The sequence below is a fragment of the Nematolebias whitei genome, chromosome 23 (genome assembly GCF_014905685.2).
Source record: "Nematolebias whitei isolate Nwh7 chromosome 23, NemWhi1, whole genome shotgun sequence".
Classification (NCBI taxonomy): Eukaryota; Metazoa; Chordata; class Actinopteri; order Cyprinodontiformes; family Rivulidae; genus Nematolebias; species Nematolebias whitei.
This window is the reverse complement of record NC_056520.1, coordinates 16,816,519-16,843,344: the sequence shown is the minus strand read 5'-3', so window position 1 is coordinate 16,843,344 and position 26,826 is coordinate 16,816,519. Positions and strand designations below refer to the sequence as shown.

Below are 26,826 nucleotides of genomic sequence, written 5' to 3'. Positions count from 1 at the left end.
TATTTTTTTTACAAATGTTCAGTTATTATTTGGTGTAGTAGTAGCCGAGAGTCATCCAACACAGTGAGTCATAACAATTTGAATAAAATCTTTGTTCAAAACTTCTGGCATGCAAGACAGAATGGGTGATGTGCATTCCTTTCTAAGAGGTTACATATTAATGGAATTACGAATAGTTTTTTAAATTGTAATACATGAATAAAAACCTTTTTTTGTTTTTGTACATTAAAATAAAGCTTCTTTGTTTTTAACCTTGCATAGTTAATGCCCTTAAACCAGTGCTTAATTTGAACTGGATCCTTTAGGAACTCTTATTTTGATAGGGTGCATTCCAGTAACTGCTTGGATGTGGTAATTCTCAGGATTGCTAATAATAAAGTTATGAACAAATGGGACTGCCTTGAATGAATAAAACTTATACTGGATATATAAACTGAAAATGATTACATAAACACTAATTTTAAACAACAGCCACTTATGAGCATACGACCTGCCCTTCAAGTAGCATTTCCACATCTACCCTTAAAAAAAACTCCGTCCCTAAAAGAGTGGTGGAGGTGAGTGCCTAGCTAACCCAGGCAGTTGTACGCGGGCAGAAGCCCACAGACAGGTGCCTGGAGGGTTCATATGAGGAGTTGGACAACAACGAGCAGGGACAGTGTCAGGCTCGGAACCATAGTGTTTCCGCTACCATTTTACAAGCGGGGCACCCCGTCCCTTTAACAGAACAGAGCACCCCGCCTACTGAACCGAACTGCGCACACCCCCCGTACCCATTGGTACTGGCATAGCGCTAAGCAAGTGGCGCGCAATACAATACAGGCGCGCTAGCTATAAAGATAAAGGCTTAGTGTTTACAAATGTAGGTAAATGTAGATGTTTAACAACCTGTTAAAATAAACCAAAATGCAAGAAATCGCATCTACTTCAAAATTTTATGGGGGAGGACCTCCAGAACCCCACCGGCCCACCTGCTCTTTGTGTCCCGGCATCGATCACTTTACTAATTAAGCCCTCGCATAGACAGATTTTACATGCTTTAATATAAAAAAATAGACAAAAATGGTTTTGTCTTTCCGGAACATCCCCTGTCTCTTTAAGAGGCGGAGTCTTTTGTGATTGGTCAGCAGATTTTTTTTTTTAAGTTGACTGTTTTACATTTACTAATGCACTTGCATAAAATCAGGCATCTCTCCCCTAAATGTGTATCTGTATCTGTTGTCTATTATATTAATATTCCTCTCATGAAAAAGGCAGGATATTTATGCAAAGTACACGTAGCTTAGGGCTTTTATCAAGTGTAAAGGAAGTGCCACTCTGTTGTTGATGGTAAAACAAGGTCAAGCTGCATGAAGCTAACTAAAGCTGGTTAACCTTCATGCTGTCGGCTGTTGAAAAGCGGGCTGAAAAACATCCTTTTTCTCCTGAAAAGGTCACAGTGAGGTTTGATTGACAGCTTTAAGTCCTCTGCTTGTACAACCGGCAGCGGAGACGTTGTCGTGGGAACGACCAGCGGCACCGGGGAGCAATTAGTAGACATGAATAATGTGGTTTCTGGAGGACTGGGTCTTCAAATGCGATTTCTCTCCTACTGCTTCTTTATCGTTGATCAGGCAAGTCCCTTTTTCTGCGTGGTTGGCTGTCTGTTAGCAAAATATCTCCTGAACCACTGGGTGGGTTTCAATAAAACCCTCAAAGTAATCACTGGATGAACATCTACGATTGATCCACTTCTAGAGTCAACCTGAATCAAGATGGCCACCACAGCTAATCAGCTCTTCATTTTACAGGTATTGCGGTAATGGTTGTTGTGGTAGTAGCTGAGGGTCATCCCCAACACATACACTGAGTGCTGGCAAAATGAGTCGCAATAAGTTTCAAGTTATTTTATGAATTTCTGTCTAAAGCTTCAAAATGATCCATCTTAAAACTTGGTAATTCATCACCTAGCTAGCACTAAGCTAGTTTTGTTTACGAACTGAAACCCATAGTTGCACGTTGACGCCAAACATTATACGAAGGGATTTTCCAGCGCTACAGGGAAAAATGGTTCATTTCAAATGAAATTTCAATAATAAGAATTAAAAGGATTATTTCTGAAGATATACCTGTTAGAAAATTTAAAAACCTTTAGTCAGCAGGATTGCTCAATGGAGTCTTTACGGACTACTTTCTAAAGTACAGCAAAAATATTAATTTTTCTGCGACCCACTCCTGGGTTGTGCCCCAACAGTTGAGAAGCCTTGTTTTAAGTGTTGTTAAATATACATTTATGAAGGTATTTTTACGTATTTTGCACTCAATCTGCATGTATTCTGACTCATTTTGTCAGCACAGTTTACCAATTCCTGATTCAAACAGAAATTTCAGCTAATTTCCACCCAAACTGTGAGCCTTTGCGTACAGTACTTTCCGCCGTATAAGTCACATCAGTCCAAAAATGTCAAATAAAGTGGAAAAAAAAGAAATGCGCTGTTGCGCCATATAAGTCGCATCTATTATGAGTCACCGCTCACCACCCGGAAACGTGGGCCGGTGTTGTGCCAAAAATCTATTGGCTGCCAGTGGCGGCCATGGGAGCGTGCATGGAAGGACTTTAACAAGAAGTTAACAAGATCAACACTTAAAAAACAATTATTTGTTTGCTCGAAATTATAGCAAAGATGTGTCTCAGTTGAACTTTTACTTAATAAATGCACTTAAATGGTCAAATCAGCCGAATTTCGCCTGGGCGGCGCAGTCAAGTGTAGCTGATTTGACGTTTGTTCCAGGAGTTCCGGAGCGAGACGAAGGTGGTTTTGGTAAGGCAAGCCAAGTGTCTCATTAATAGCCACTTTTTACCTACTAATGAGACACCTGACTTGCCATATTGCTTGAGGGCCCTCTAGCGGCTGAAAATGGTAGTGTTCAATATTTTCTATGTCAGAATGAATGCAATTGTCAGATCTCAGCCAAAAACTGGGTTATAAATATGGGGGGGGGGGGGGGGGAAACAAACAAGTTACTTGGCTGTATAAGTTGCAGGGTAACTTATGGGTAATTTATGCAAAAAGGTGCAACTTATACAATGAATAGTACAGTAATTTAATTGAGCAGCATTGATGGACGTCAATAAAGCTGAATTTTAGATTTAATTTCTGCTCATTGGGGGTTAATTTTAACCCTGTCTCCTCCTACCCATCCCTTCGCATGAGCTAACAGCGTTTGTGACCTCTCCGCTCCATCGAGGGCCAGCATGAGTAATTAGAAACACAAGTGGGAATTATCAAATGTACGAGTTTCTACAGACAAGTTGTTGAAAATAATGAGTTTCAACCTTGAGTGAGAGCGTTGGCACCAGGCAGCATCCTCCGTCTGTCCAAGTCCACCAGGTTGTCGTCTGTTTACCTAATAATTATGATAAATAAGACAATTTATTGATGATTTGAGACAGTAATCGCATCATCTGTTTATATGGGAGGCTAATTATCACCTAGGATGAAGAGGTCAGTGTTTAAGGCTGTGTTTGTCTGTTAGCAAAATATCTTAAAAGCTACTGAATTGATTTTAATGAAACTCAAAAGAATCCTGATGATCAATCATCCAAATCCAAAAAGGTTAAGTCAGGTCATCTGGACGGAATGGGTTTCATAAGAATCACTGAACGTATGAGTGATTCAATGTCTATTCAAGATGGCCACCAAAGCCAAGCAAATCAATTTTATAGATACTGAGCTAAACTTTGGTGTGGTAGTAGCTGAGCATCATCTACAACACAGACAACTATGAAATTATTGGCCCCCCAGACGATCGAAAGGGAGTTGGATTCAGATCCTTGAACCCGGAGTGGCGGAGACGAGCGCCACAAGGCGTCCAGTGCAGTAACGCAAGCGAACCCCGAGAACCTGGTGGGAGCCCCGGGGAGAGTTCTCTTTTTTTCGTGAAGGGCAGGGCGCCCTGGAATGGGTTCGCCCTGAGAGAGGGGCCCATGCCCTTGAAAGCGCCGCGGTTCCATAGACCTGTCACGATAACAAATTTTGCTGGGCTATTAATTGTCTCCGAAATTATTGCAATAAACAATATTATTGTTTGAAATGAGTAATTATTGTCAAATTTAAGAAAAAATGTTGGTTAATTTGTTTTGAGTGTAGTACCTTTTTTGACCACCATATGGCAGTATAAAATGGTTTGAACCGAAGGATGGATAGTGACGGAGCAAGCAGCGTCTCTTTAAAAAAAATGGGAGGAAGGACCCTTGATGTGACATGGGCTGTCTCTCCTTCCTTTTTTCCCAGTTCTCAAAATGGTGGACGCTCTATGTGGTTTGAGCTCTTTAGCATAGCATTTTTCACACAAAGCTTTTAATAAAAAAGTCAGTAAACAAGTTCTCAGCTTCTTTTTGCAAAGGAAAAACAACTTTTTACACAAAGGCACGTGTTTCAACTGTGAATTTTGGAGCATCGACCAGACGGAGGTTTTTTCCCCGAGGCCGGCCTGTTAGGTTAGCTCGTAGCTTAGCTTCTCAGCTTAGCTGTAATTTTGGACGATTAAAACAAATGTTAAAGAGAACGGGAGGGGTCAGTGAAGAGCACCAGAGTTGAGTCTTTTGTCAACCAGTGTCTTCAGTAGAAAGAGAGAGACACGAAAAAATGATAAAGCCGATAAATGACAATGAGGTCAATAATTTTCATTTATCATGCGATAAACTTATTGTTGATCACACAGGTCTACGGTTCCGGCAAAGTCCGGTGAGCTCTCGCTGGTCCTTGAAAATCCTGGAGAGACTGTATAAATCTTGCACAAGGGGTAGTTGTGGTACAGAGGTTAGAGAAGGTGGACTGTGATTGGAAGGTTGCTGGTTCGACTCCCCGGATCGACAAGATGTGGGTGGAAAAGGCAAAACACCCTCATTTGCCCCACTCTGGGCCCTTGAGCAAGGCCCTTAACCCCCACTATCTGCTCCCAAACTGGTCTCTCTTGAAAATGAGTCCTCGTGACTCAATGAAACTTCCTGTATAAACAAAGGTTAAATAAATAAAAGTAAATGTTGCTTCCAATATTAAACCAAAACAGCTAAACGTTCATTAGATGATTTTAATGTATGAGTGATGTGCCTTTCTTTAAGAAACGCTTGCTTGGTGTTTGACTGAAAGTCATAAAACCTGTTATTTATTTAATTATTTATTTGCTGCCGTCAGGCTCAGATTTATTCTCCAGAGTTTTGTCTTGGACGTTCAGAGTGTCCAAAATGTTAAAAAAATCTCATATTTTCTTGGGGGAGGTAATGGTTCAGACCTTTCTGGGTCTCTCCTGAACCACCTCCGGTGGAACAAAACAACATTCTGCGAGGTGTCCTGACATTTACCCAGGTCATCCTCCAGCTTTGTGCCTTTCAGCGCACACAGGAAGTTCTTTCAGCCGCGGCTCCATGGACACCTGCCAATCATCCCAGAACGCCACATTCTTCCTCTAAAAAACAGAGGAAGTTGTAAATACCAAAGTATAGTTTAAATCCTAAAGAAGGCCATCTTATTTTAAATTTGAGAAATATAATTTCCTGTGTAAATGCAGTGTGAATGCTTATTGCAGAAGAACTTGCTGAAAAAGAGCTGAAATTAGCTATAAAAAAACTTGCTGAAATGGAAGAACAAGCCTAAGTTAGCAGAAGAAAACAGAAAGAACACATATTTGCTGAATTAGGTTTAAATAAGCAGAAATTAGCAGAAAAAACAAGGCTGATATTATCAAAAACAGCTGAAAAGTAGCTAAAACAGCAGAAAGTAGCTTAAATTACCAGAAGGAAGTGAGAAGAGCATATTTTGCTGAATTAGGCAAAACAGAAAAAGTAGAAATTGTTGCAAAAAATCTGGAATTAGCTGAAAAAGATCAAATTAGCTAAATAGCAGCTGAAATTAATGAAACTAGCAGAAATAAGCTGAAAGGGGCATAACAAGCTGAAATTAGCAGAAATAATTTAATTAGGCTGAAAGTAGCAAAAATTTGAATAAAACTTGAATTTATCTGAACACAGATGAAATTAGCTAAAAATGGTAAAAGCTGTAGCTGCAAATGTAGAACAAGCTTAAATTACCAGAAGAAAGCAGAAACACGTTTGTCCAATTGGGCTGAAAGAAGCAGAAATGAGCACAAAAAGTGGAAATTATCTAAAGCAAAATAAAAATTAAAAAAAGGCAGAAATGAAAAGGAAAAAAAAACAGTTGAAAGTAGCTAAAAGGCAGAAAGAAGCTTCAATTACCAGAAGGAAGTGGAGAGAGCAAATTTTTGCTGAATTAACCTGAAAAAGTTGCAAGGAGTGCAAAAAATGTGGAATTAGCTGAAAAAGCAAAAATTAGCATAAAATAGCTAAATAGTAGCTGAAATAACTTAAACTAGATGAATAAGTTGAAAGGAGCATAATAAGCTGAAATTAGCATAGAGAGGTTAATTTGGCTGAAAGTATCAGAAGTTATCACAAAAACTTGAAATGATCAGAAAACAGCTGAAATTAGCTAAAACATGCTAAAAAAAAATAGTTGAAAAGCCAGAAAAAGCTGAAATTACCAGAAGAAAGAAAAAAGAACACATGATTTCCCATTTAGGCTTAAAGAAGTAGAAATGAGCACAAAAAAGTGGAAATTGTCTGAAAAAAGCTGCAATTAGCAAAAAATACAAAACAGCTGAAAAGTAGCTAAAAACAGAAAGAAACTTAAACTACCAGAAAGAAGTGGAGAGAGCACATTTTTGCTGAATTAGGCTGAAAAAATGTTGACATGAGTGCAAAAAATGTGGAATTAGCCAAAAAAAAATTTAATTAGCTTAAAACAGCTAAATAGTAATTGAAATAGCAGACAAAGCTGAAACTTGCGTCTCCTGCTCCATCCTGCAATTAACAAGACGCCTACGCTGGCTCAACATTTGTATTATCTGCCCTCAAGAGTCAAAAATAAAAGGTGACAAACAAAATGATGTTAAGGACCCAATGGGTCCTCTGTCCTTCGAAGAACAACAATGTGAGGAAAGTAAAATTTACAGAAGCAGGTCCAGGAATCAAAGAGTTTTAACGACTTCTTGGAACGTGACCGAACGGATGATTTACTTTTCAAGTCATCTTTATTGTCGTTTCCACCACGTGGTACATAAGGTGGAACGAAATTACGTACGCAGGGTCCCAGTTACTCCCCAAAATAGCAAAATATAAAGTATAAAAAGAAACAGTATATAAGGATCTAAGATATACACTAAAGCCCTATTCACACAGGATTAGTTTTACCTAGGGACCACATGTAATAAATAAATTACTCCCCAACGTCTGCTTTTTATGTGACGTATTCACACGAGATAACCAAAGCCTGAGATTTAGCTGAAATTTACGGACATCTTCTGGATATGACGTTAACGGGCTGCGTTGTCACCACTGGGCCGGTCCATAATAGTGTACTTAATGTGCGGGTGAAGCCTGTCTTGGGCTTTGATGCGGTTTTATGAATCATAGAGCACAAAGAAAACTAAATAAGAATGCAAAATATAAAATTGTGTTAATCTACTTGACAAGGAGGAGGCAGGTCTGACCGGCCAGTTTAAGAGATAAAAAAAGTCACGTTAAGCTCAGATGGACAACCCGTCACCGGCCGCGCACGTCTGTTGACTCGTTGGTTGAAATGGACTTGCGATCTCTCCAGGGTGTACTCCGTCTCTCGCACAGTGATGGCTGGACATGGGCACCAGCGACCCCTGTTACCCGAAAAGGAAGAAGCAGGTAAATGTAATGGATGGATGGATGGATGGATGGATGGATGGATCAGCTGATCACCGGCTGCGCGCATCTCCGCACCTGCCGTCATATGCGGTGAAGGAAGTAGCAGCATCTACAAAAGCCGAAGCGAGCAGTGCATTATTTTAAAATAGCTTTGTTCTATATTTTTTCCAAATGATTTTGCTTAAACAAAAACAAAAAACGCATCATTATTTATCGGACCCCGCCCATTTCTGTCCAAATCACAGACATGTCTGTTCGCATTGGATTAGCATTATCACAGGACCTCAGAGTTCAGCAAAATATAGTAGGTAATGTGCGGGGAAATTTTTACTTTACAAATTACGGACATGGCCGGTTTGCACAGGATTAACAACAAAGACGATCTCCGTAATTATTACAAATAGCATGTGGTCCCTAGGTAAAACTAATCCCGTGCGAATGGGGCTTTAGTTATACGCTAAACGAACGCCACACGGTATGCTACAAGATCTAAGACATACGCTAGTCACTAATAATGTAAAACAATATGGCGTTATCAACAACAGCCCGAACATGAGTCTTTGTAGAGCAGATAGGTATGAATGAATACAGCAGCATGAGATAATCAGCAGCATGGGATCAGCAGCATGGATAAGCAGCAGGATATACAAGTCACATATCACCAATTAAAGTGGCATTACAGTGATTTTCCTGGTTAGGGCTTTATGAGTCTAACCGCTTCAGGGTAGAAGCTGTTCCTCAGGCTAGTGGTTCTACACGTAATGCTCCTCAACCTTCTATTCTTTATTCAGCTGATTAAAAACGAGACGAGCTCCGAGCACACGGTGATATTTGGGTCCGACCCGGCCTTTACCTCCACACCTTCGCCTTTCATTTGGAAGAGGCAGAACGTGAAGACAAAACACGGCAGGAAATGATTTCAGTCTTCAACCTGAAGCAGCAGCTGAGGAGGAGGGGCTTCCTGTGACCTCTGACCCCGGGCAGTTCAAAAGGAGCAGAAGTCACCTGAATCCAGCGTTTGGTTCTGTTCCACGAAGGAGATCTGCAACCAGCTCAGTCTGAAGCAAACACGCACCTCACAGTTTAGCTTAATGCGTCAATGTGTTGCACTTGTGTCTGTTAGCAAAAGATCTCATGAACGAGCAGACGGGTTTGAATGAATCCTTCAGGAAATAATCTCTGGATGTGGCTCAAGATACGAAGTCAGAGCAAGCAACAAGGTTTAATTTGTAAACCGATCTAAGCTGGAATGCAAATTGTGAGCGGGGGTGGGGGGGTGTCCGGGGGTCCTCCCGCAGAAAATTTAAAATAAACAGATGTGATTTTTCTGCATGTCTGTGTATTTTAACAGGCTGTTAAACAAGTTTGAGAACCACTAGCTAAACTATGGTGTGGTAGTAGCTGACAGTCATCCCCAACAGACGCTCTGAGCACAAATTGATTCAAACTGTGTTTTTGTTTAAAACTGGCATGAAGCTCAGCGGGCGACGTGCATTCCTTTAAGGTGTGCTGTTGCATCTATAAAACCACTGAAACGTCTGAAATACGATATGCTGAACTCTTTTTTTTTCACCTAATTACACAAAAAAAAAAACCTAACTTTGATTTCTTTAGAAGATCAGTCCTTTAGAATAAATCAGAAACTATTCTGCTGATTTTAGCTGTGATTTTAGCAGCTATGATCTCTGTGGGGATTTGGCGCCACCTGGTGTCCAAACAGAACCTCTGCAGCACCAGGTTCCTGTTTATATTCACATAAATTCAGATTAAATGTTCTGAAAAGACCGATTCTAAAATGATTTTCTGCACACAGCAGCTGTAATCTGATAAATGTTACAAACTGACCAAGTATTTTACGGTAATTAACAGAAAATAAACTGATCGATTTTTTATTAGAGCTAAAGCTTTAGCATTTCTTTTTTTTTTTTAAGGGATAAACTTGATTTTAGATTATATGAATTGTTTACTTGTGAAACAAAGACTGCACAATAATCTTATACCAGGTTAACATGTCCGTAAATTAAAATCTTTGTGATCGGAAACAGCCGAAGGAGCTAAAAACTGGTTAAACTTGTTGGCCATGTTTGTTTACCTACACAGCCAGTCTAACGTCATGTGACTCAGACTTCCACGTTGTTTTGTTTACACTGAGTGCAGACCTGCATTTCAAAAATTTTCTATTGTATCCGTAAAACTACCGGAGTAAACTCAAACTGCACCGTTTTTGTTTGGTTTACCTTTTTGTAGCTTTATTGATCATTTATGGAGAAAATAAATCTTCTGTTTTAAAGTTCAAATATTTAGCTAGGTTTTTTATTTTATTTAAATGACTATTTCAAATTTGAAAGTTTAAAAGCCCAAAATATAGAGTTTTTGGAGATGTAGTCATTTTTCTACCTGGATTATTGAGCATGCATCAGGAGATATAGTCATGTTTAATCTTGTAAAGCAACTAAACTAACAGGAAAGTTGATCAAATCTATAATTGTTTTGTTTTTATATAAATTTTTCTGCATCTGTAATCTTTTTGTACATAAAAAATATATAAATATAGCAGCATATTCTAAAAATAGGAAAAACAAAAACGGCTCAGATTGTTTGAAACAGTTCTGAATTAACTTTTTTTATTTTTAATTAATAAACCACTCTGCTCTGAAAAATAAATTATTGGTGACATTTTTATAAATAGCGTTTTGTTCGCACTAAATTTTTTTAAACCTCCAACACTGGTTTTAAGTTTGAGTTAATAAAGAGTTCAAGATCTTCTTGTTGAGCTGCTCTGAGGGTTTGCAGATCTGTTAGCACTCAGAGTGTTCGCTCAGAATGACCCTCGGCTACTACCACTCCAAGATTTACCTCCATTTCTGTCAAATTGAGTTAGCTGAGTTAGCTGCGGCGGCCATATTGAGGCCGGTTCATTAGGTACATCCAATGATTACTGGTACTTTTTGAAATTTTCATTGAAATCCTGAGATATTTTGCTAACAAACATATCCAAAGGCATTTACACAACCACTTACCTGTCATGATGGTGAGTGATAGTTACCTGCTCAGCTGAGGGTTTGTGTTGTATCCGACAAATATACAAAAAAAAAAACTAGAGAAATTGCATTTCCTGTGAAAATTCAGCGTGAAAGCTTATTGCTGAAGAACTTACTGAACAACAGCTAAAATTAGCTAAAAATATATCTGACATGAAGGACCAAGCCCAAGTTAGCCAAAGAAAGCAGAAAAAGCACATCTTTTCTGAGTTAAGTTTAAATAAGCAGAAATGAGCACAAAAATAAGATATCTAAAAAAATAAGCTGAAATTAGCAACAAAAAAATTAGCTTAAAAGTAGCTGAAAAGGCAGAAAGAAGCTTAAATTACCATAAGGAAGTGGAACGGGCTGAAATTAGGGAAAAATGTGGAATTACCTGAAAAGGCTAAAAGTAGCATAAAACAGCTAAATAGTAGATGAAATAATTGAAACAAGCATAAAACAGCTGAAAGGAGCATAACAAGCTGGAATTACTAGTAATAAGTCAATTAAACTGAAAGTAGCAGAAATTACCGTGAAAAACTTTTTTTTTCTTGAAACAGCTGAAATTAGCCAAAAATGCTAAAAAAAAAAAAAAAGGTAGCTGAAAAGCTAGAACAAGCTTAAATTAGCTGAAGAAAGCAGAAAGAACATGTTTGTCAAATTAGGATGAAAGAAGCAGAAATGAGCGCAAAGGAGTGGAAATTATCTGGGGGGGGGGGGGGGGGGGGGGAAAAAAAAACAGCTGAAAGAAGCTAAAAACAGCAGAAAGAAGCTTAAATTACCACAAGGAAGTGGAGAGAGCACAATTTTGCTGAATTAGGCAGACAAAAGTTTACATTAGTTTTAAAAACATGTGGAATTAGCTTAAAAAGCTAAAATTAGAATAAAAACCGCTAAATAGTAGCTGAAAAGAAAAGAGCTGGTTGCTGGTATTAAGAGGGCCAAGGCCACATATGCAAAGAGGATTGAGGGTCAATTCATCTCACAAGACCCTCGGAGCATGTGGAGGGGCATTAAGTGCATAACAGATTATAAAGGAAGGAGCGTACAATGCCCCAAAGACCCATCTCTGCCTGATGCCCTCAAGTTCTAAGAATGCTTTGAAGACCCGAACAGACCACCCAGCACCAGACTCACCTCACCACCGGATGAAGAGCATCTCAGCGTGACCTCAGCAGAAGTAAGGAGTACCTTCAGGAGGAGTAATCCACACAAAGCAACTGGCCCAGACAACATCCCCGGAAAAGTGTTGAAGGAATGTGCTGATCAGCTCTGTGAGGTGCAGGCAGACATCTTTAACACCTCACTTACCCTGGATACAGTTCCCACCTGCCTGAAGACTGCCACCATCATCCCAGTCCCAAAAAGCTCTACAGTGACTGGTCTGAATGACTATCGGCCAGTGGCCCTCACCCCGATAGTCGCTAAATGCTTCGAAAAACTGGTCATGACTCACATCAAAACAACCATCAACAACAACGAGGACCCTCATCAGTACGCATACCGTGAGAACCGATCAACAGAGGATGCCATCTCCTCTGTGGTCCACACTGCGCTCAACCACCTGGAGCAGAAAAACTCTTACGTCCGTATGCTCTTTGTGGACTTCACATCCGCCTTCAACACCATGATCCCCCAAACCCTGATGGACAAACTATCCACACTAGGACTAAGCCCCTCCATTTGCAACTGGGTACTAGACTTTTTAACAAACAGACCACAGTTAGTGAGGATCCACAACTTCTCCTCCTCCACCATAACCCTCAGCACTGGCTCTCCTCAGGGATGTGTGTTGAGCCCCCTCCTGTTTACTCTGCTCACGTATGATTGTGCAGCTACCCATCCAGGCTGTCACATTGTAAAGTTTGCAGATGATACAGCGGTGGTGGGATGCATCACAAACAATGATGAGTCCAGCTACAGGCAAGAGGTGGAACACCTGGAGAGCTGGTGCAGAGAGAATAACCTTCACATCAATGTGAAGAAAACAAAAGGAGATGATTGTGGACTTCAGAAGGAACAAAAACATCTACACCCCCCTGAACATAAGAGGATCTACGGTGGAAGTGGTCTCCAGCTACAAGTACTTGGGTGTACACATGAATGACAACCTCAGCTGGCGCAACAACACCACCAGCCTGATCAAGAAAGCTCATCAGAGACTCTACTTCCTCAGACGGCTGAGACGAGCTGGTCTGGGAAGCTCAGTCCTCACCTCCTTCTACAGGTGTGCAGTGGAGAGCATCCTGTGCTCGAGCATCAACATGTGGCATGGAGGCTGCACAGCTGCAGAAAGAAAAGCTTTGCAGAGAGTGGCGAAGGCTGCACAGAAGTCTGTCAGAATCAGCCTCCCCACCATCACAGACATCTACACCTCCAGATGCAGGAAGAGGGCCACCTGCATCATGAAGGACCCCACTCACCCAGCACACACACTTTTTGCCCCACTCCCCTCAGGAAGGAGGTTAAGGAGCATTAAGTGTAGAACCACTAGACTGAGGAACAGCTTCTACCCTGAGGCTGTTAGACTCATGAATCTCTAACTAGAATAATCACTGTGAAAAACCATATCATGTTGCTGCTGATCTGTTTCATGTTGCTGCTGATCTGTTTCATGTTGCTGCTGATCTGTTTCAATGTTGATGTTTTCATGCGTGCACATCTGCTCACAGACTCATGTTCATGTTTTTGCTGATGTTCAATGAGTGTTTAGTGTATATTTAGTTGATGTTTTTCTTAGTTCATATCTTACATGTTATTACTGTTTTTCTTATACATTTTATTGTTGGATGTAACTGGGACCCCGTGTACATAATTTCGCTCCACCATATGTACCACGAGGTGCGAATGACAAAGAATCTCTGACTCTGAAATAGTAGAAAAAATACAAAACTTGCAGTAAGACTAAAAGGAGCATAACAAGCTGAACAATGTTCAGTCAGGTCATCTGGACAGTTTCTTTTTTGTTGAGAGGCGTTTCACCCTCCATCCGAAGGGCTTCGTCAGTCTGAGGAGTCACAAACAAACTGTTTCCCCACTTAGCAGTACACTCCTACAGTGGACCAACCAGTTTGCTGGTGATGAGATGTTTTCTGGGGGGCTGTCCTCTCCCCGGTCGGCTCCTCCCAGGCAGCCACAGCCAAAGTGGTTCAAAACATCAAGTTCATGCTCAATAATCCAGATAAAAAACCAACAAAGTTCATTCAGGTCAATTGGATGTTTTTTGTTTTTTTTTGAGAAACGTTTTGCCCTTCATCCGAAAGGCTTCTTCAACCAGGTCTTGGACCACTTTGTCCGTGGCTGCCTGGGAGGAGTCAATGAGGGAGAGGACAGCCCCCAAAAATCATCTCATCACCAGCAAACTGGTTGGTCCTTTGTGAGTGCGCTGCTTAGTGGGGTAACAGTTTCTTTGTGACTCCTCAGATTGATGAAGCCCTTCGGATGAAGGGTGAAACGTCTCAACAACAAAAAAAACAAAAAACATCCAGGTGACATGACTGAACTTTGTTGGATTTTTTTTAATCTGGATTATTGAGCATGAACTTTGATAAACTAAAATTAGCAGAGAGAATTTCCAAGAAGCACAAAATGATGTGGTTGGAAATAATCTGAAAGGAGCAAAGAACAGCTGAAATAGCAGCTGAAATTAGCTGAAAGTAGCTGGAAAAAACTTTCAATTTGCACAAGGAAGCTGAAAGAAGCTGAAGCAGAACAAAATGTGAAAGGAGCAGTAAAAGGTTGTAAACAGATCTAAAGATTTGAAGGATGTAAAATGAGCTCAATTCATTTTCTATGAGAAAGAAAATGGCAGAAAGGGCTAAAAATTCAAAAAGCTAAAGTTGCACCAATACCAAAAGTTATAGCAGAATTGTCCTGAAACAGCTGAACATTTTGGTTTATGATTTGTTGAAATAGCACAAAAATTGCACAACGAGAAAGATGTACAAAAAAAAAATGTACGGAAAATATTTTAAAGAAACCTGGAATAATAAATATAAACAGGATCACAATAGTGTGAATGTTTCATGAACATTCACATAATAAACTATTTAGCTTCTGCTTTTGCTCAGTAAAAGTTCCCTTTTTGTAGAAATATTTAGCTTTTTCCTGATAAGTTTCTCTTAGGCTTCATTTCTAGCACCCTTTTTCCCTCGTTCCAAACTAATGAAATTCAACAGTTGTTAAAACACAAAAAAGCTTAGAAAGTTCTGACAAACAACAAGATGATAAAACTTCATTTAATTAAACAATTTATGAAAAATTTACAGTGAAAATCCACCTCACATGTTTAAAGACTTTTTACCTAAAATACACGTAAACTTCACCACAAACACTTTGGATTCATCTACGATTTCAAACCACGGTGATGGACCGAACGTTTCCTTATCGATCTGAAACAACACAATCATCCTAAAAACAGGGTCAAATGAGGGATTATAGGGCAGAGATGAAAAGAAGAGTCAGTAGACATCAGTCGGGTGAAAGTGAATGAATTTGAGGCATGCTGGAAAATGTTTTTGACATCAGAGAAGAAATCAGTTCCAGGTTCCTCCAGTAGAGGGCAGCACCACCTCATGAATCTGGAGTTTTCGCATATTTTACAACAGATTACAGATTGTGTCTCGGGAACAGCAGCTGGTCCGTAACACCTCCCCCCCCCCCCGACTTGTCCCGATAATCCACCTGAAACTCGTCCTGAGCTCCGAGTCACAGATTAGACTCGGATGATGCTGATGGAGGACGAGGCTCGGTGCAGCTGCAAGAGAAGAAGAAGAGACGCAAACAGGAAGTCAAAGAGTTCAGGAAGGAAGTTGGAATAAAACTTAGTTTATAGAATATTCTGATGCATGCTCAATAATCCAGGTAGAAAAATCTAAAAAAGTTAAATCCAGTCCAAATCTGGTTCTTTAACTTTTTTAGATTAACTTATAGAACTGAAACATTTATTCATTCAACCTTTATTTATACAGATAAATCACACAGAGTCTCGAAGACTCATTTACAAGTGAGACATGTTTGGACAGACGAAAAGTAATGAAAGTGACAACATGTATAGGATTTGAAGGCAAAAAAATTCCGAACAGACTCTCATTCCTTGGCTGAGGAAAGATAGCCTGAAATTGACAAAAACACCCTGTACATAAGCACATAGTGATGCAGACACCCTGCAGGGGAGGGGAGACAACAAGGGTGGTGAGCGTGTCCAAGGACACTCCAGAGACACTGTAGGAGTTCTGATAAGAATGGAATAATCAGCCAGTTCCCTCTGGTGAGATCCGTAAACACTCTCAAGGGTGCTGAGGTCGACCTAGGACAGCGCCAGAGAGAATCCCAGAGTCCAGAAATGATGACACAATGTTTATTCAGCCAGGTCCCTCTAATAGGTCCGCAGACTTCATCGGTGGGAGAGGGGAGGGGGCAGAGCATCAAATTTACAGGGTATCCAGTCGAATTGAAATAAGGTGGACTGTGAAGGCTGGCGGGGAGCCGAATTCAGATGTTTTGGAGACAGGCTGATTTACTGATCTCTATCTGCCTCGAGTTTTTGCTGGTCCTCACGGAGATTCCGAAACATCCAAATTAAGTGGACACACCGCTGGTCCATGCCTGAGAGTATTCCCCGAGATCTGATCCATCCTGCCAGCGAATCCTAGGGGCCGCAAGTGGCCTGCGATTCTCACAAATCACATCCAATTTACGGTTCAGTTCGCAAAGCAATTGAGTCTGGGTGCTCGAGGCACGGAGCAAACCATCACATAAGGCAGGCAGCCTGACCAGGGCCAAATTTGCTGCCGACAACTTCCTTGTTTGTTGATAAACGAGGAACCAGCAGATTCCAAAAAGCAGGAAAACTGTTATCATTAAAAATATATGCGTCTTTAATATCCTTGATGGACAGCAGAGATAGACGCATCACCTTCCACTCGCCCCAGGAATCCATGACATATCCAGCTGTGTGTGTCATCAGGGCAAGTCGGCTCGCCTGAAGCTTGTCTTATTGAGAAAATTTGATCAATTGCATTGAGAGACCAACTGACCAGATCCATAGCAAAAATTATGGTTCGAAAGATATGTAGAGAGAGGCTCTGAAGCAGTTTCACAGACAGGACAGAGCAAAAGCAAAGTAGAGGAGGGAGAGGGAAAGCGTCCGCCCTTGACAAGAGCAAGTGGTGATCAATCTGTTTTAGCCTTAATATCTGTCAAAATGTGTGATTTTGTAAGAGCTTTGACTTGTTTTTATCCTTTAACATGGTTTCTACGTCATTAAATGATGGTTTGGGTGTAACTCAAACTCGTCATTACAAATATTACTCACCTTCGTTTACAAATAAATTTGGCAATCGGTTATGAAAATTCTCCTGACAGAGTTCGTTGTCTCTCTGCGTTTCGTTCTCTGACCTGGTGTCTCTGAATCCATCACTCTCCCCGGACTCCGCTTACATTTGGGAATTATTTTACTGATGCAGAATCCTTTGAGGCTGTCCAAGATGTACGCTTTAAAGCTCAAATGTAAAATAATATATATATATATATATATTTTAATGCTGCCAATTTCACTCATTTATTCCAAATTTTCTGATAGACTTTTGGAAGCAAAATATGCATTTTTATTCTTTTTTTTTTATTCTTAAAGAATACACAAATAAAACAATTGAAAAATCGTGTTTTTAGACAAGATTATGGTTTTAAGTCATCTTTATTTAAGTCACACGATGTTCTAAAATATCCCAGCTCAGTTAGTTTTACTCAAACTTATCTTTTTCCTTATAACTCTGAAACATTTAAGGACAGTAGTTCTCAAACTGGGGTCCCCGGGTCTGCGAGCTGGTGCCTGGGGGTCCGCAAAAATGACTTTTTTTTTTTTTTTTACAAGCACGTAGATGTTTAACAACCTGTTAAAATGCATCAAAATGCAGGAAATCACATCTAATTTATTCAAAAATTTCTGAGAGAGGACCCCCAGACCCCGCCCCCACACGCGCAATTTGCGTTCCGGCATCGATCGGTTTACAAATTAAGTTCTGTTACTTGGTCTGACTACTGTTGTTATGATTCTGTTCAGTTTTATGTGAAGAGTTTTCAGTAATAATTTGAAGAAGTGGCAACACATTCATGTTCATTATGTGAACAGGTAACGTTTTAAAGTGGTTTTTGATGCTGCTAATTTTCTCAAAATTGTAATTTTTGGAAGATGAAATTAAAAATTTTGTTCATTAAGTGTGTCTTGGATGAAAAATACCCCATGTTTAAAAGTATAACAATTGTATTAACACTATTAAAGAACAGGTCTTAAGTATTTATGTTACACAAATATTTCCAGTGCATTCAAGAGACAAATTCAAGAAAATTATTTAATAATCATGAGGGTTATGAGGGGGTCCCTGAAACTTTTTCTCCTTTGTAAAAGGTCCCTGAACCCAAAACGTTTGCGAACCCCTGCTATAAAACATACATCTATTCACTGACTCATTATATTTTACCCACGCATGGTAAAACTAGGTTTGTTACACTATTAGCTATTATTTATGACGATTTCTCACTAACATTGATAAATTATTTCCAGTTACCTGGTATATGCTGACCTTCAGTACCCTGCTTACTGTTATACCAGATACTTTGAAGTTCAAGTCTTAAAAATAATTAATTACTGGTAAAACATTTAAGTTAAGTAGTTTTCCTCAGCTGTTCATGCTGGCAGTATACCCAAAGACGACATGTAGCACCTACTAAGATGGCAGCCCCCGTTAGCCCAGATTGAGCTGTGGTCGGCCATTCCAGTGTTTTTAATAATTGTAAAGAACTGGACCGGGTCATGTGCAGTAGGGGGTGCTGCGGTCTAGTCTAAAGTCTGTTTTAAATTTAGCTCTGATGGCAGCAGGTGTGGTTGCTAGGAGACCAGGATGCAGCGACTAAACGCTCCTCCGGGGACAAAACGGTTCTGTCGGCCTGAAAGCATCATGAAATATAGAGGTGAGGAAGAGGTTCTGACTCACCCTGCTGCTGCGGACCGCTCCGTTGTGGTAGAGCGGCGAGCTGCCGGCCGAGGCGTTGTAGTAAGAGGTGGAGGCTCGAACCAGCGGCCTCTTGGCTTTCTCCTTGGCGCCGTTGGAGTCGTTGTCTTTGATGATGTCGTACTGCCGGCAGAAGAGCGCGATGACGGCTGGCGGCGCAAAAAGCAAAGGCGGGGTGGTGGTGGTGGGGGGGTGGGGGGTTAAAACCCGTGCGAAAGGCTCAGACATTAAAGCTCACACCTGGGCAGACTCACCCGCCCACAGCAGAAGCACCGTGGTGATGATGAGCAGCTCTCCGGTCTGCAGGTGAGGAGTCATCCCCAGACCCTCCATCGCCGGCTCGTCTGTGGACGAACATGAAAAATTACCTAAGCTGCAAGAAAAAGTGCCTTAAAACAGAAATAACTCGTTCGGATTAAATTCTTCTCATGTTTATAAGCATTCGCCTCCAAGACTAACGGACCGAGCAAGAACTTTGCCATTAAACGTATGGAGCCAACGCTGTCCGTCAGCAAAATATCTCAGAAACTTCCAGATGGACTGAAGTTATTTTAAGTCAAGCCGCTCGCCTCGGCTAATCAACGTTAGCCGACACAACAATGGCCAAAAGTCAGTCTGTTTTACAGATATTGAGCTGAAATGTGCAGTGGTAGTAGCTGAGAGTCTTCCCTGTTGCATAGTCTGAGGGATATTACATGGCTTGTATTAAATATTTTCAAGGTTTTACCAAAACGATTCAATTTCTCAATGTAAAATAATCTGAAGTTGGGTCATTAACGGTGGTAGGGATGTGCATTCTTTCAGGGGGTGAAAGGGTTTTCATCTTTTAATGTTTTGGGATTAAAATCAACTTTTACTGCTTAATAAATTGTGCAAAAATCTAGAGCTTATCACAAACTCCAGTAAACCGTCAACTGGTGGCTCCTGGGACAAATCTGGCCCATGGGTTTGTTCAATCAGGCCCACAAAAAGTTAAAATTGTATTAAATTACACATAATAGTGTGAATGTCTATGAAGATTCACACTATTGTGATCCATTTTTCTTCTGTACGTTTATCGGCAAAATTCTCATCCCGCAGTTTTCAAGCTATTTATAACAAATCATAAATCGAAAACGTTCAGCTCGTTCAGGAGAAGGATGCTATGACTATTAGTGTTGGTGCAACTTTAGCTTTTTGAAATATTTAGCCTTTTCTGCCACTTTTTTTTCTCATCGAAAATGAATTGAGCTCATTTTACCTCCTTCAAATCTTTAGATGTGTTTACAACCTTTTACTGCTTTCACATTTTGTTCTGCTTCAGCTTCTTTCAGCTTCCTTGTACAAATTTAAACTTTTTTCAGCTACTTTCAGTTGTTTTGTGCTTCTTTCAGGATCTTTCTGCTAACTAAAACATTTTTGTGCATCTTCTAACTTCTTTCTGCTATTTCAGCTGGTTGTGCTCCTTTCATCTTATTTCTGCAAGTTTCAGCTTTTTCTACTATTTCAGCTGTTTTATGTTAATTTAAGCTTTTTAAGATAATGACACTTTTTTTAAAACTCATATCAACGTTTTTCAGTCTAATTCAGCAAAACTATGCTCTTTCCACTTTCTTCTGGTAATTTAAGCTTCTTTCTGCCTTTTTAGCTACTTTTCAGACGTTTTATTTTTATTTTTTTTTTAGCTAATTTCAGCTATTTTTCAGATAATTTCCACTTTTTTTTGGCTAATTTTTTTCCGTTTTCAGCCTAACTAGGCTCTCGGGGTTTTGTTGACAAGTGAGGGAAGAATGGAGTGTGAGACTGACAGATTGATGCAACATCTGCAGTATTGCGTACTCTGTGCCGGTCTGTTGTGGTGAAGGGGGAGCTGAGCTGTAAGGCAAGGCTCTCTGTTTACCGGTCAGTCTACGCTCCTACCCTCACCTACGGTCACAAGCTCTGGGTAGTGACCGAAAGAATGAGAACACGGATACAAGCGGTTGAAATGAGTTTCCTCCACAGGGTAGCTGAACTCAATTGAACTGAATTTAGCGACAGGGTGAGAAGTTCAGTTTATCCGGGAGAGACTCAGAGTAGAACCGCTGCTCCTCCACATCGAGAGGAGCCAGTTTACGTGATTCGGACATCTGGTAAAGATGCTCCCTGGATGCCTCCTTAGGGAGGTGCTTCAGGAATGTTCAACTGGGAGGAGACCACGGGGAAGACCCAGGACACTCTGGAGAGACTGTGTCTCTCGGTTGTCCTGGGAACGCTTTAGAGTCCTCCCAGAAGAGCTGGAAGAGGTGGATGTGGAAAGAGATGTCTGGACCTCCCTGCTCAAGCTGCTGCCCCGCGACCTGACTTCGGAATAAGCGGAAGATGATGGGTGGATGAAGCCTAACTAGGTAAACATGCTCTTTCTGCTTTCTTCTGCTAATTTAAGCTTGTTCTACCTTTTCAGCTACTTTTTTTTTGTTAGCATTTTTTGCTAATTTCAGCTGTTTTAAGATGCATTCAAGTTTTTCATGGTAATTTTTATTACTTTTAACCTAATTAACTTATTTTTTGCTAATTTCAGCTTGTTATGCTCATTTCAGCCTTTTCTCCTATTTCAGCTACGTTCTAGCCATTTTTCCTGCTAAATTTAGTTTTTTCACGTAATTCCACTTTTTTTTTTTTTAGCTCTTTCAGATCTTTCCACTTCCTTTTGGTAGTTTAAGCTTCCTTCTGCCTTTTCAGCTACTTTTCAGCAATTTTTTTGTTGTTGCTAATTTCAGCTTTTTAAGCTAATTTCCTTGTTTGTTTTTCTTTTTGCTAATTTCTGCTCATTTAAACCTAATTCAGAAAATATGTGTTCTTTCTGCTTTCTTCTGCTCACTTTGGCTTGTTCTTCAGTTTTAGCTAGATTTCAGCATGTTTTTTTTTAAGCTAATTTCAGCTGTTTTTCAGCAAGTTCTTCAGCAATAAGCATTCACACTGCATTTTCGCAGGAAATGCAATTTCTTTAGTTTAATTCCAGTTTTGTTCTGGGACGAACAGAATCAGCAGCAGCAGTATTTGAACCAATCAGAATGCTCGCTCACAGTCTGCGACCAGGTAGCTAAACCTGGTTAGCTCTGTGAGATGCTAAAGGTGCTGCAAAGTCACAAACCTCGAGTTTGAGTCCGACAGAAATTCAACTGATTTATTGCAGCAAATTTGATCTGAATAACAACATTTATGACCCGATTTGTATGTCGGAATACTTTTTGACCAAACTGACTCCAACTTTAGCAACTTATTTATTATTATCATAGGTAAAAACTGCAATAAATAAAGCAAAGACACTTTTTAAATCTTAGTGTGGATTGAAGTTTTGATTGAAGTCTCCATTATGACAAATATCCGTAGGGTATTTTACTGTTTCAGGGTATACATTTCTGATAAGCGTTTATTTTTTAATGTTCCTGAGTGCGTTTGTGTTTATTTACGGTGGTCCAGGATTCCGGCTGGATAATGGTCGGTTCTCTCCAGAGTTTTGAAGTGGACTGAACGGCTGGGCTGGCTGTCACCGTGAAGCCCGACGGACTGCACCTGCAGGAGAGAAATATATTTGTTCCGACACCGCTGCAGCTGCACATCAAGCAACACCCAGAGATGTTGACGTTACGAGTGAAAGTGGCTCCGGAGATGAAATTAATCAGACAAGAGGCGTTTTGGTTTGGGTCCAGAGTCCTGGAGGACACAGGTGCTCCATCAGTCCAACATAGAGCGTTTAGATATGAGCTGTTCTCAGCTAAACAAACCAACAAGTCAACATTATCAGCATAAACAAACAAGTTAGAGGGTTTATTTCTGGTTTCTAAAGCCCACAGAGGAGTTTCAAGATGTCGGAGCGTTCTGCTCACTCCTTCACGATGACTCCAGACTCCTCAGGTCAGTTCACCAGTTTGTCGCCTCTCGCCTCCTTTCAGAGGGCAGCGGTTCGATTTTGAGCTGGCAATTCAGCGCTTTGCTCAATGACACTTCAAAACGTGTTCAACCTGCAGCTGAAGGACAATCTGTGTCACTCTGCTGAGCTGTGATGAATCTGATGAATGATGGAGTCACTTTGAACATCGGAGGACAGACTTTCAAAAATATGACTCTAAACTAGAGATGCACGATATTGGATTTTTGGCTGATATCCGATACCAATATGTTAAATCTTATTTGGCCGGAAACCGATACCAATACCGATATTTTTCCCCTAGACCTACTTACAGAGACTACATAGCTTTCTCTGCTGTGGAATTAAAATACTCCATTATTCTGCATGGTCTTTGTCAGTTTGGTCCGTTACTAAATGCAGATGTCAAAAAGGGGACTGAAAATGATGCAACACTCCAACTTGGATTATGTTTAATGTCAAATTTATTCATGACATTTACTCTCTAACACAATGATCGAATAGTCATACAAAAACAGCACCGCGTGTATGTATGTGTATGTATATATATATATATATATATATATTCATGATATCGGCATGGTATCGGCCGATATTAGCGATAAAGTTAAATATCAGACATCGGCCATTCCATCAAAATACATCATAAAATAAAAGGTGCTGTGAATATATATATATATATATATATATATATATATATATATATATATATATATATATATACACACACATATATATATATATACATTTACATACACAGCGCCTTTTATTTCGGTGATGTATTTTGATGGAATGGCGGATGTCTGATATTTACCTTTATCGCTAATATCGGCCAATACCGATACCATGCCGATAATATCCATCCATTATCATCTTTTACCTGCTTTTTCCACTTTTGGGTCACGGGGGTCGCCGGTGCCCATGTCCAGCCATCACTGTGCGAGGGGTGGGGTACACCCTGGACGGGTCGCAAGTCCATCACAGGGCCACATAGAGACAAACGAGACAAACAACCATTCACTCACTCACTCACACCTAGGGACAATTTAGAGTTACCAATCAGCCTAACATGCATGTTTTTGGTCTGTGGGAGGAAACTGGAGTACCCGGAGAAAACCCAAGCATGCACGGAGAGAACATGCAAACTCCACCCAGAAAGGCCCCCAGATCGGGGTTTGAACCAGGGACCTGCTCGCTGAGAGGCAGCAGCTCTACCAGTTGCACCACCATGCTGCTCGCCGATAATATCATGAATATATATATATATATATATATATATATATATATATATATATATATACATATAAAAAATGTATAATCAGCACCTTTTATATCGGTGAGTTATAAAGGTTGAATGAATTTTGATGGAATGGCCGATGTCCGATATTTAATTGTATCGCTAATATCGGCCGATACCGATACCATGCCGATAATATCATGAATCCCCACTCTAACCACAACATTGAATGTAACATTACGTTAATCTGCTATTGACGCATGGAGGTGGAGACAGGTGTGCGTTTCACCTGGACGCTGTAGTGAGTGGCCTCGTCCAGGTCCCAGAGCACACACCAGCGGCTGGACGTGTTCACCTCTCGGATGGAGCGCTGCATCAAACCGTCCTGCCTCTGGAGCCGACACACAAAGGCAACAAATGCACACACGTTTTAAATCCTGTAACGAACAGCTTCAGTTCTTAGAAATGCAGGAAACCTAACAAAAATTAAACAAAGTTTAACACATCACCCTCATTTGAAAAGATGTTTAGGGTTTCTAATAAAATATGCATCGGCTGGAATCAGGCCATTTTCAGCCTCACTGACTAGGAGCACATGAGACAGCTCAGGAATCCAATTTCGTCTTTTTTTCTGGTTGAGTGAACGCATCATGCTTTCAGCAGCTCAGCCACACAGTCCAACACAGAACGCCTGCAATGTGGAAGGTTTTATTGAGAGAGAAAGACCCAAATATAAATAAAATAAAATACAATCATGTTTTTAAGAAACGGGGAAAAGGCTTAAGAAAACCTAGAAAACAGAAACTGAGTGAAAAAGCAGCTAGAAGCCTGCAGAACAGCTGATCAGGACAACTTTATAGTAAGACACTGGCTGCATGAAAATAGAAAAATATAAGAAAACTAGAGAAATTGCATTTCCTGCACAAAGGCAGTGTGAATGCTTATTGCATAAGAACTTGCTGAAAAACAGCTGGAATTAGCTTGCAACATGCTGAAAAGGAGCTGAAATTGAAGAACAAGCCTAAATTAGCTGAATAAAGCAGAAATAACATATTTGATGAATTAGGTTTAAATAAACAGAAATGATTAAAAAATTAGGAAATTAGCTTAAAAAAAAAATCTGGAATTAGAAAAAAAATTGCTCAAAACTAGCCACAAAAGCAGGAAGAAGCTTAAAACACCAGAAGGAAGTGGAAAGAGCTGAAATGAGCTCCATTAATGTGGAAGTAGCTGAAAAAGCTAAAATTTGCATAAAAACAGCTAAATAAGTAGCTAAAGCAGCAGAAAATGCTTAAACTAGTAGAAAAAAGCTGAAAGAAGCATAACAAACTGAAATTAGCAGAAAGAAGTTATTTAGACTGAAAGTAGCAAAAGTTACAACAAAAAACTTGCGTTTATCTGAAAAAAGCTGAAATGAGCTAAAAATGCTAAAAAGCTATAGCTGAAAAGGTAGAACAAGCTTAAATTAGCAGAAGAAAGCAGAAAGAAAATGTTTACCCAATTATGCCCAAAGAAGCAGAAATTAGCACAAAAAGTGTAAATTATCTGAAAAAGCAGACATTAGCAAAAAACAGCAGAAAAGTAGCTAAAAAGGCAGAAAGAAGCTTAAATTACTAGAAAGTTTACCGATTTACCAATCCGACTTATTACCATAAGCTAAATTGGTAAATTAGTAAATTGGTAAACCAATTTAAGCTTCTTTAAGCTTTTTTTGCTACTTTTCAGCGTTTTTTTTTTTTTTTTTTGAGCCAATTTCTGCCTTTTACCTTAAGCTGAATTGGGCTGAAAAAGTTTAAATTAGTGGAAAAAAATGTGGAATTAGCGCCTCATGTTTTTCTTCCCTTTTCTCATCCAAGCAAAAATATTAATCTGAACAAGAATAAGAAAGGCCGCACTTTTATAGTAGCAGCTTCGTGCACTACGTCCATCTTTCGGACGACTGTACGTACATGTTCTCGTTGTACCTCGGCGCAATGATAATAAAGCTTATTCTGATTCTGAAAAGCTAAAAGACTAAATATCAGCTGAAATAACTGAAACTAGCAGAAATAAGCTGAAAGGAGCACAAGCTGAAATTAGTAGAAAGAAGGTAAAACAAGCACAAAAATGTTCTAGTTAGCAGAACGAATCTGAAAGAGCACAAAACAGCTGAAATTAGCTGAAAGTAGCTAAAAACGCTTAAACTTTCTCAAGGAAGCTGAAAGAAGCAGAAGCAAAACAAAATGTGAAAGGAGCAGTAAGTAAACAGATCTATAAGATGTAAAATGAGCTCAATTCATTTTCCATGAGAAAAAAAAAAACATGGCAGAAAAGGCTAAAGAGCTGAACGTTTTGATATACCATTTGCTGAAACAGCTTAAAAACTGCGGGACGAAAATCGCGCCGTAAAACATATGAAAGAAAAATGGATCGCAGTAGTGTGATTCACACAGTAAAGGCACAGCATTCCTTGAAATATTGCATGTCCCCCACCACCTTCCATGCGTGAGCTTCAAGCTAAGATCTTCTCATGTTGAGAGACGTGCTCAGACGTTGAAAACAGTGTTACTGTATGACCTCAGGCAATTTAGTAAGATGTCGTGCTCAGACTATGTGTTGCAATTCACTCTCAGCTACTACCAAACCAAGCTTTAGCTCAACATCTGTGAAATTGACAAAGTTGTCGCCATTTATGCGTTGACGGATGTTGATTAGCTGTGGCAGCCATCTTTATTTGGATTAACTCCAGAAGGTAAACAATTGTAGTAGTTCCTTCATTAATCATTTTCTGAGAGTTTCATTAAAATCCGTCGTGTGGGTCGTGAGATAATTTGCTAACAGACACGAGCAAAAACTAAGATCACTGGGTAATAACGAGGGAGAAGTCAGGGGCTTTGCACAGTCCAGTAAAGTCCCAATATGTCAGTCAGCAGAATAAAATCACACTTCCA

The 26,826-nt window shown here is 40.0% G+C and overlaps 1 protein-coding gene across 1 annotated transcript in view; it reads right to left on the bottom strand.

Moving 5' to 3' along the window:
- Nucleotides 1-15,424: 15,424 nt before the first annotated feature.
- The window catches only part of LOC119428850 (fibronectin type III domain-containing protein 4), a 50,290-nt gene continuing 38,888 nt past the window's right edge, over nt 15,425-26,826 (bottom strand). The window contains exons 3-7 of the mRNA XM_037696542.1: nt 24,186-24,287; nt 22,202-22,304; nt 19,025-19,114; nt 18,753-18,919; nt 15,425-15,514 (exon numbers count right to left, since the gene is read on the bottom strand). Of these exons, the coding sequence (XP_037552470.1) occupies nt 15,473-15,514; nt 18,753-18,919; nt 19,025-19,114; nt 22,202-22,304; nt 24,186-24,287 (504 nt within the window). The 3' untranslated portion in view covers nt 15,425-15,472. The remainder of the gene's footprint in view (nt 15,515-18,752; nt 18,920-19,024; nt 19,115-22,201; nt 22,305-24,185; nt 24,288-26,826) is intronic.